At 29.2% G+C, this 11,602-nt stretch overlaps 1 protein-coding gene across 1 annotated transcript; it reads left to right on the forward strand.

The window, feature by feature from the left end:
- The first annotated feature begins 8,184 nt into the window (after positions 1 to 8,184).
- On the forward strand, positions 8,185 to 10,788 carry LOC143190055 (putative acyl-CoA-binding protein). Its single transcript, XM_076394138.1, has 3 exons — positions 8,185 to 8,319; positions 8,458 to 8,587; positions 10,522 to 10,788. Exons 1-3 carry the CDS (start codon positions 8,299 to 8,301, stop codon positions 10,653 to 10,655), a joined length of 285 nt encoding a protein of 94 aa, XP_076250253.1. The 5' UTR covers positions 8,185 to 8,298; the 3' UTR covers positions 10,656 to 10,788.
- Positions 10,789 to 11,602: the final 814 nt, after the last annotated feature.

The following is an 11,602-nucleotide window of genomic DNA, read 5'->3' on the forward strand; positions in this document are numbered from 1 at the left end:
CCTAAACGATTTAAAAACCTAAGTTCCTAAAGGAAGGACTAAAGGGTAGATCCCTTGGTTGATGTCCTATCTAGACAGCTTATAGTTGTAGTAAAAGTATCTGTAAGTGCCGTCTAATATCCCAAACGATACTGCCGTCTAAACACTATTCTAACTTCTATCCCTACAGAAAACGGACTTTCATATTTTTTTATTATGCGTCAATAAGTGTCCTTAAAAACTTTATCAGTTATCCTTATTAGTATGTATTTTATTGTCCTCCAAGATACAATCAAAAAAAGGAAAATGATTTGATTGTCCTAAGCAACTTGGGAGAAAAATTTATAATTGGAGGTGATTTTACTGCAAAGAATTCACCAGGCTATGATTTAATAACAGGAAAATTACTGCAAACCTACCAAGAAAGGGAATTATAAAACTCACCAACTTGATCAATACAGCATTTAGAATAAAATATGTCCCAGACATTTGGAAAATGGTGAAAATTATAATGATCCCAAAACCTGGGAAGTCACCGAACGAAATAAAAGCCTATAGACCTATATCACCGCTACCAGTAATATCTAAGGATTTTGAACAACTCCTGTTGAAAAGAATAAAAGCGATAATAGAGAGAAAAAACCTAATTCCAACACACCAGTTTGGGTTTATTAACAACCATTCAACAATTGACCACAGAATCCACAGGTCCACAGAATAACAGATGTTATTGAAAAAGCCTACGAAGATAAAAAAGTATGCTCAGCTATATTCTTAAATGTAGCACAAGCCTTCTATAGGGTTTGTCATGAAGGCCTTGTTTACTCTACTACAAAAGAAGCTAAAGAAACTATACTGGGGCTAATGCTTTATCTACTTTACACTTGTGATATACCACAAATAGAGAATATTACGATGGCTACATTTTCAATATTCTAAAGATATTCTGATGATACTTGCGATTATGGCGGTCGGAAAGAATAGTGAAGAAGCCACACGAAAATTACAACAGGCAAGTGACAATATAAATAATTGGGTACAAGCTACAATCAGACCGTACAAGCACCAATAACATTAAATGACAGTATTCATTCCATATAGCAATATCTCGGAATGAATCTTGATGCAAAACTTCGCTGGAAGGAACATATAAAGAAGAAAAGAAAAGAACTGGAATTGAAAAATAGTAAAATGTATTGGCTAATTGTAACAAAATCACAATTATCAGTACATAATAAATTGCTATTATATAAGCAAATACTGAAACCAATGTGGGACATGCGGAGTTCAATTATGGGGATGTTCTGCAAAGAGTAACATAAACAAAATACAAACTTTTCAGAAGAAAGTCCTGAGAAGTATTGTGGGCGCACCCAAATACTACAGGACTGACTACATACATCGAGACCTTCAGATACCCACAGTCAGTCAAGAAATCAAGAGAATTGCTAGGGGGCATGAGGAAAGACGCCATTTTCATGAGAATATTGAGGAATTGCAATTTTTGGATACCACCAGAGCAGGACACAAACCATCTGATCTTGTGTATTATTTCACCAGAGACTGAGATAGGGCTGATGGGTCCTCCTAGTTATATACCTAGATTTAAGTTATCATAAAGAGAAATTGTAAGTTGGTCGGAAACGACTAGTAATTAAATTAGAAAGTAATTAAAATTAAAAAGTAATTAAATTAATTTATAAGCTAAAATTAATACTAACATTTGTACACTATGAAAGTTCGTATGGTTTGATTCGTTTAAAGCTTTTAATGTCCACGTGCTGTCTTAATAAACGTGTTTCACGCCGAAATCTCGCATAACTTCGTAGGTCCATCTGATATCAATAAACAATGTTAATTAATCGAAGAACTTGCCTTTGTCAGCGTTGGATTACTAGTCGGTTTGATATCTTATTGCAACATTATATTTACACCCCCTATAGGTCCGAATAGGTTTTAGAATTGACTGATAAACCAATTTCTCTGATCTTAGATCAAGCTGAAATGATCGTACTCAGTAAAACACTTAAATCAAGGCCTCTAGACCGGAACATCTAAACGATCCAGATTTGGGTCACCTATAGCTACAGCAGGATAACGTTACAATCCACGTGATATTTTTTCCACGCATCAAATTTATCAATTAATTAAATTCAATAACCTTATTATAACAACAAATCAGAAATATTTACAAATGTAATTTCAATGGTATTATCACAAATGACAGATGACCTAAAAGCCATAAAACACTTTATGTCTAGGCCTTCACTTGCCTACGTATGTTTTCCAAAATAAAGGCTTGATATCAATATCAAACAAAACTTAATAGAAAATATTAAAGAAATGTCAATTATTATATTGGTGTTAAACAATATTTGATTAAAATGATATTGGGTAATGCTTTAAGTTCTCATGTACTCAATTGTGCGTCTAATATTTGTTTGTTTATTTATAGTCACTATTAACAAGTTATTTAACATTACTGAAATCGACTACTGATTAAATTATGTGTATTACACTGGCTCTCAAAAAACAACGAATAATTAACAAATACAACTTATAAAGATGAAGAGACATATCCATATATATCTGGTGTTTACATATATATGTGCCATATTTCACTTTAAAATAGCATTTATTAAGAAATATTGGTACAATACATATTGATCAAAATATTTTCTATTACTTTCCATAACTTGTTTTCATCTTTCTGACAATGTGGCAATATCGTGTCGAAATAACGATATTAGTTTGGCAAGATTAGCTTGGCTTGATTAGCATCTATTTAAATTGAATAACTCAATAATGCTAAATGGAAAACTATTATTCTATGTACACAATTGACAAAACAATCAATTTTAATAGTTAGGTGAGGTGGTTTAACAATTGTTTACCTTCATAGTCTGTATTTTCAAAATATATATCGTTGATTGACGTTAACGTTACGCATTTAGTTACACAACTCCAGACAGGTTAATCATATAGTCGATCCAAAGTTGGTATGAACATATGCCATATAAATTTATGACGTCAGAACGTCACAATGTTGCCGTATCAACTTTGAGTTTTAGTTCAGTTTGACATTGACTATAATAACATTATAGTCTAAATAAAATAATGTAATATAAATGTTATCAAATATATATAGCTTATTTTAACATTATAGTACATGTTATGTATATATTCTCGAATAATTTAAGCTACAGTTAATTACACAGCCACAATAATGTATAGGTTAGAGTTGTCTTATTATATTTACATTGAACTCTTTTCCACACCACCCAAGAGATAGATTTCTAGACGCGTTTTTTTATGTATTCCCCTAGAGGCCTAATCTACCTAATTAACAAATGTATATCCAAGTAATGTATTTTACTATCATTAGAGGGCATATTTTAACCTTTCCTGTTTTCAGCATGAATCATAATATATCTGCAATAAATTACTAATTAATGTTATAACTAATATCCATCAAATATTGTTGTCTTAACACTGTTTTTATTATCATCTTGCCATGAGTGACCATTGGGTATATTGATCCCATTTTGAAACATCCATGTCTCACACATGTCAAATAAAAATTGAACTAATAAATTTTTTGACTAAAAATAATGAAAAAACTACTCACTGTTTTTATATATTTCATATATTTGATCTCTGAGAGTGCTAATATCAAGCTGATCTTGATTCGTCACCCGCATCGTATGAGGACGGCTTTCGGTGAATCCAAGATTGTGTTTTTCAATTTTTGAGATATTTCAGTGACCGTGTCCATACTAATATTTAGTGCAGCTGCAACACGCTAAAAATATTTTCAATAAAAACTGCAGCAAATTAATATTTAACAGTAAAAATGCTTGCCTCTCTAACGAATTTTATGAGAACAGGAGGCCTCCATTACCTACTTCCTGCTCAAAGTAACTGATTCGAGAGAAAATCTGTTCTGTTTGGCATCGGCATTTTCAATAGCAGCGATTTGAAATTTATCGAAACAAGCAGAGCGTTAAGACAACGTTTGTCGGTTTATAACCTCTTATCACTATTGTTTTGAAGAATTTTACATACGTTTGACAACCGGACCACTTTGACAGGCTCGTTCGTTTACGTGTTCGAACGTATCAGACAGCATTGTATCTCTTTTTAACTAGAATAAAATAAGAAGGAAAATATTGTCCGATTCTAAAACTTAATTGCAAATTGATACAGGCAATACATTAAACATATTGATGACGTATGTTGACAGCAACTTTGGATAGACTATAGTTATTCTACCCGCTATAAAAGTTGTAGCCGTGAAATCGTTCATGTTCAAATATTGCTTAAGAATTTGCTTATTACTGGAAGAAACAGATTTTAATAATATTTATATATTATACGATAATTATTCATCAGAATCTTCATTATTAGTATGATCAGTAATCTTTTCTCCATATTACCTTTTTTATATTCGGAAAAAGCTAACTTGAGGTCGTTTATAAAGTCCATAGTTTAACTTGCTTTCATTGAAAATTTTCTATGCAGATTGTTGTACATCTTTTACCATTAAACTATTAAAATATTAAACGATTCACCAATGGTATCACTAAAGAACCACTAGAATACCACTTTTCCTTCAACTTCTTTCAGTTTTTTTATATCTGTTGCTACAGCTTCTATTCTATTTAATGTTCAAGCAATGCGACAATATTTTTTATATAATCTTGAAGAATAAAATGAACTAAAATGGCTTATTATGATTTACTTTAATTTTCTACTAATAAATGTTAATATAATCAAGAATTACAATAAGGTTAATATAATCAATTTTAGTAATCAGTTTCTTATAAAATATTATAGTATATTAAAAATATAAAAATAAGCTTAATTAAGTTATGAGTTAATACATTAAATTATTAGATTAACAAGGGTTATTACTATGAAATTTTACTACTTATTTATTACACCATTACACTATAAAAAGATTCGGAATCAGTAATTGTTAAAGTAAATGTTTCTTCTTTAGTTAAAAGAAGGAATCTGTGTTAAGTACAATAATGAAAAGTTATTAGTTTCTAGGAATTTCGAGTTACGTAGTTGTCGTATATATATAGAAGAGTTAGTCAAGAGAAAACCCACGTTGTTGTTGTTTGTTGTTGTACATAGATAATTCATTAGTTCGTTTATATAGTCTTCAACTGTTTAAATAGGTGTTAAAAGTTATTTGTTAAAAGTAATCTCAAAATATCAATTAATAACTGTACAATCTCAACAGTAATAAAGTAAAATTGTAAAATGACAGCAGGCTAAATGATGAATTAATGCTTAAAATAATGATGTTTAAAACATGTTTGTCAAAAATATAAATAATAGTAGCGAAAAATTAAAAACTTTGAAAACCTCTAGAAAATTATAGATAGTAGGCGCTGTCAATTACCTGCAATGTTATCTAACTTACTCCACTGTGACAGATCTTATTTAGTGCATTACTTCATTTATTAAAACAGATCTAAGATTCAAGGTATATTGTACTAACTTAATAATTAATATGACAATAAAAATTAAAATAGGAAAATAGAATAAAAATAAAAAAGTATAATTTTTTTTAATTTTAAATTATCTCTCATTCAACTATGAGCATATGGCATAAATACCTAAATGATCCTTAATTATATCCATAAATCTCAATAAGTCAAATTTTGTTGATATTGCAACACCCAATTATTATTACAAAACATAAACAAACAAACGAATTCGGTGCACATTTATTAGAGGTCGGTACATAAGCACTCTCATTAGTACATAATGCATTAGTGCAAAATATGAATCAAAAGTTCACAGTTCATAGACTATATTAATCTCAAATTTTATAAAAAATTTTTGGAATTTCATAATAATTAATAAAGTAACGTGCATTTATTTATATGTTATATTATTATATTATTTACAAAATTGTTGCTTATTGTTTGATAACTAATTTTATGATAATATATATATATATATATATATATATATATATATATATATATACAATTTTGTACAATATATAATATATATATATATATATATATATATATATATATATACAATATATATACTATATATATATATATACAATTTTGTGCTATATATTGAATTACTTGTAACATCAATATTTTCGATGTCAATATTTTTCGATATTTTTTCAAAAAAAATTAATATATTTCTTAGATACCATAAAAAATTAAGCCTACCGACTGGCGAGCGACTAACTTTAGAAAACATCCGAGAAGACATCCGGTCTTACCCAGCCTGGTTACTGTTACTGGCGTGACTGGGATCATTTTCCTGGTCGGATTTTACACTCTCTCCTAGGGCAATCACAAATTTTAAACAATCACAAACATAAATTTACGACCATGCCCCAGCAGGATTCGAATCCTCGGCTATCGCAACAGGAGGACCGTCTTATCGCCTTTGCCACTGCGCTACCAGGCCGGCTTTAATTATTTTTAATAAACCTTATATGATAAATATATATTACAAAAAAAAATATCGATATACCACTGCTCCCGGAAATATCTAAGGTTCTTGAAAAACTCCAGTTGAAATGAATAAAACCGATAATTGCAAGAATAAACTTAATACCAACACACCAGTTTGGGTTTATTAACAAGCATTCAACAATTGACCAGGTCCATAGAATAACAGATGTTACTGAAAAAGCTTACGAAAGTAAAAAATATGCTCAGCTATATTCTTAAATGTAGCACAAGCCTTCGATAAGGTTTGTCATGAAGGCCTTGTTCATAAACTACAGAAAATGCTACCAAAAGAACACACCGAACTATTAAAATCGTACATTACAATCAGAATGTTTAGAGTCAAACAAGAAGAAGCTTACTCTACAATAAAAGAAGCTAAAGCAGGTGTGCCACAAGGAACCAATGTGCTGGGACCAATTCTTTATCTAATCTACACTTGTGATATATCACAAATGGACAATATTACGATGGCTGCATTTGCTAATGATACTGTGATTATAGCTGTGGGAGACAATAGTGAAAAAGCCTCATGGAAATTACAATAGGCAAGTGACAATATAAATAATTGAATAAATAATAAAAGTAAATCTGTGCATGTGCAGTTCACATAAAAACAGATCGTACAGGCACTAATAACATTAGTCATTCTCATAATCATTCTCATAATCATCATAATCATTCCATATAGCAACAACGCTAAATATCTCGGAATAAATCTTGATGCAAAATTTCGCTGGAAGGAACATATAAAGAAGAAAATAAAAGAACTGGAATTGAGATATAACAAAATATACTGGCTAATTGGAAAAAATCACAATTATCAGTACATAATAAATTTCTATATACGCAAATACTAACATACGGAGTTCATTTGTGGGGATGTTCTGCAAAGAGTAACGAGTATAAATAACGAGTATAAATAACGAGTATAATAAAAGTAAGAGTATAAATAATATACAAATTATTCAGAACAAAGTTCTGAGAGGTATTGTGGGCGCCCAAATGCTATAGGACTGATTACCTACATCGAGACCTTCAGATATTAAAAGAATTGCAAGGGGGCATGAGGAAAGACTCAATTCTCATGAGAATTGAAGTATTGCAGCTTTTGGATACCACCAGAACAGGACACAGACTCAAAAGAATCAAACCATCTGATCTTGTGTAGTGTTGTGTAGTGAGGCGCATATAATTAAAAATAGAGCAGTGACATGTATAAAAATTATTTCACCAGAGACTGAGATAGGGCCGATGGGTCCTCCTAGTTATATACGTAGATTATCATAAAGTTATCATAAAGACAAATTGTAGGTTAGTCGGAAAGGACTCCTAACAATGTAATAATTATTTGATCTTTCTATTATCACTACTATAACGTTACAAGTAGATAAAAGGAAAATGAAAACAGGAACGTTTCTGATTTTATAATATTTCGAGAGATCCTAGAAAAAATCCTGTGGCTACTTGATCTTCTAGATCTATAGTTATCGTATATAACAGAGTAGATTCTTATTACAGTTTTCTGGTATGAAACTAAAAGTTATTAAATTATTATAAGTCTTATTATTAGTTATTAAATTATTGTAAAGGAATAAGAACAATTCAAAAAAAGAAGTAATGTTAATATCTCATATCCTTGAGTGTGTCGAGTTTACACTATAAATATTTTAAAGTTAATCTACTGGTGGACACCGCTTATAAAATCAGAAAATTCTTAGATAAGTTATTTTAGCTCAAACGTTCATACGAAGCATTTGTTGTTATAGTTTTGATTTTGTAAAGGAAGAATAAATTAAATCAAATACATTTATCCGGTGAAATGATTGGTCAAAGGGAAAATGTGAGTACTGGATTCAAATCCAGCTATAAAAAAAATTTTACCACTAAATTAAATTCTTAAAACAAAGTTTTGCTTATTATTTTACAGTATTTTATAGTTGTAACGATTACTAATTCTATATTGTTTTCTTATTTCTAGGACAATCTTCCAATAAGATTTCAATCCTGTCTGAGTTTATCGAACAAAAGAGGATGTCCCCCATCTACTTCGGATGGTTTGGAAATTTATGGTTTACTCAAGCAAGTTACCAAAGGAGATATTAATAAACGTGAGTTATATATTTATATTTGTATTAGTTATACCTACAAATCGATCTACAATGTTACTTGTTCAAATAATAAGTGAATATTTATCACAGTAATGACCCTGGGTTATTATGCCTGATAATAAGAAACTTTTTCTTTACCTCAATAATAAACAAACATACTAGAGTATAGTTTTTTTCTGCATAATTTAATTTTTTTAATTTCCACTTTCGATTATAAGTTCATGATCATATAGAGTCCAAGATATAGTTCGTATATTTTTTTTTAGATTAAACTAGTTTTAACATAGTGCATTTTGGTGCGAAAATCATCTTTGTTTAATTTTTAATACAATTTATTTAAAATAAGTATTAAAAGGCGACAGAACGGTTCCATCTTACCCAGCCTGGTTACTGGCGTGACTGTGATCATTTTTCTTGTCGGATTTTGCACTTTTACCTAGGACAATCACAAATATTACACATAAACATAAATTTACGATCATGCTCCAGCAGGATTTCTAAAAAAAATCTATTTTTTCATATTTCTAGAGTAGAGTACCCTCTCGATAAATCTGAGTAACTTTTACAATAAATTAACAATAAATTAGTAAATCCATACTATCAATAGGTTTCGTGGTTTTTTAATAAACATATATATTATATATATATATATATATATATATATATATATATATATATATATATATATATATATATATATATATATATATATATATATATATATATAATACTCGTACAACCGTATCAACAACTCAATTTTTATTTTATAATTGCGCAGTAGAGTATGTGCAAATACAAAACTATAAATAATAAATCAAAAAGTAATATTTCATAACAAAAAAAATTCAAAATATTCTATATACTCAGTCTTTATCAATAATTGTCAACTCCCGCATGCAGAGTATGCCAAATATCTATACGCACCTAGATAGACGCCTAACTTGTATGAACTCCTAACAACACACGCTCGCCAAAGGGAAATAACTTGGACTTAAACTCTACCAAATGTATTTGTTTATCGGACGCAAATCCAAGTTATCACTGAATTACAAGATATTATTGTATAAATCTATACTCAAGCCTATTTGGTCATATGGAATACAACTATGGAGAACCGCTAGCAAGTCTAATATATGCATCATTCAAAGTTTCCAAAATAAAGTGTTGCGTGCCATTGTTGATGCTCAGTACTATATTTTAAATGAAATGATACAACGCGATATTCCTCTAGAACTAATAACGAGTGTAATTCAACGTGTTTGTGTGAAATACTTCGAAAAAGTGTCACTGCACCCCAATGTACTCGCTAATCAGCTAAATATGCGAAGTGACAGTAAACTGTGTAGACTAAAACGTCTAACACCATCCGATCTGATTATTGGACTTATTATATATAAACTTTAGAGTAAGACTAATTAATTAAAGTAGTTTTTTAAAACAGAAGATATATAATATAAACATAACAAATACTTATTGCGAGACTGTGCAACTAGAGAGTCTACCGCTTTTCATTTTAAAGTGAATTAAAAAAATAAAACTTACATTAAAATATGGAATAATTTAAAATTATGAGGTGCAAAAAAAGTAATTCGTCGGAAAGCATATATCAACATGCTGAAAAAATATCGATAAATCCAAGTAAAAAATATTTATTATATTTATTTTTTTAAATCAATTCGGAACTAACCGAAGAATTACAATCGTATAAACTAGCAACTCCTTTTTATACTCAACTTTACCAGCTTATTACTTATTTAATTTTAATTTTTTACAGTTTTTACATATTTTGGAAATATATGTTATTGTTTTTTGTCGATTTTGAAAAATAATCACAAAATGTCATTTTGCAAAATGCTTCATGTTAAATTAGTATTAACTTTAAAACAAATACTATATATACTTAAATGTCTTAACTAGGATATGTAATTTTTCAGCTAAACCAAGCGCATTCAACATAGTGGAAAAAGCCAAATGGGATGCCTGGTCCAAGAAAAAGGGCTTATCCAAAGAAGAAGCTATGGAAGAATTTATCAAAACGGTCAGGAAAGCATATTCCTGTACCTGCTGATAGTAAATTTTAAACAATTATTTATTTATTTATTCTGCAAATAACACCTAGAGTTATTATTATGTAATTATAACGAAATGTAAATTTTTAGGAACTATAAATTTTAATACCAAAAATTGAATTAAATATAGGACACCCAATGAATACTTTGATTTAAATACGACTTATGCAACCTAACAATCACTACCACGGTTCACATTTTGTATATATTTTGTATAAAAATATTAAATTTTCAAGATTTGTTATGCTAATTGTCGTGTCTAATTGGTGCGTATGCAACTAAAGAATCAATAAGAATAAATATTGTACATAAGAATGATAAGATTAAAATTACAGTAGTTCCTAAACAATATATTGGTGAAATTAAATTCCCCAAAAAATTGTATTTATTGTGATTTATATATAGACATTTTCTCACACCTGTAGTGTAAATATTAGCTTACTCCTTATATAACGAATGTATTTTTTATAGTCAAGGTTCAAAGTTTATTTGCAATTTGATGATATCAAATAGGATCAATATGTTTTTGCTGTATTTTATATTTTTCCACATCCATCCAATTTTATCAAGATTAATTTTGTGTTAAAACATTTTAAAAAACATTGAATGCGAAATGCATTAAATTATTTGTTTTAAATATTCCTTGTATATCCATTTCGATACATTTAGAAAAAACATGCATTTTATATAATAATAAGTGGAGAAATTATTAGCATTTTTGTCATAAATTGTCGTTTGGTTTTAAAGTATTGAAATATTGATTGTGAGTGAGCAAACTTTTGGAAAATACGTTATACAATACATAAGTACAATATTATAATAGTATATTACAGCCAAAAGTTGAATTTTCTACCCTGCACAAGCTCCGGGGCGAAGCTGAAGGAATCATAACAAGTAGGATCGATATTTCAACTTTTGGCCCGTGTGGTTTGTACGTTTTTTTTTT

This window comes from Rhynchophorus ferrugineus, unplaced genomic scaffold (genome assembly GCF_030347505.1).
Source record: "Rhynchophorus ferrugineus isolate W39M unplaced genomic scaffold, kcgeb_rfMv2 rfM2, whole genome shotgun sequence".
In the NCBI taxonomy this organism is placed as follows: domain Eukaryota; kingdom Metazoa; phylum Arthropoda; class Insecta; order Coleoptera; family Curculionidae; genus Rhynchophorus; species Rhynchophorus ferrugineus.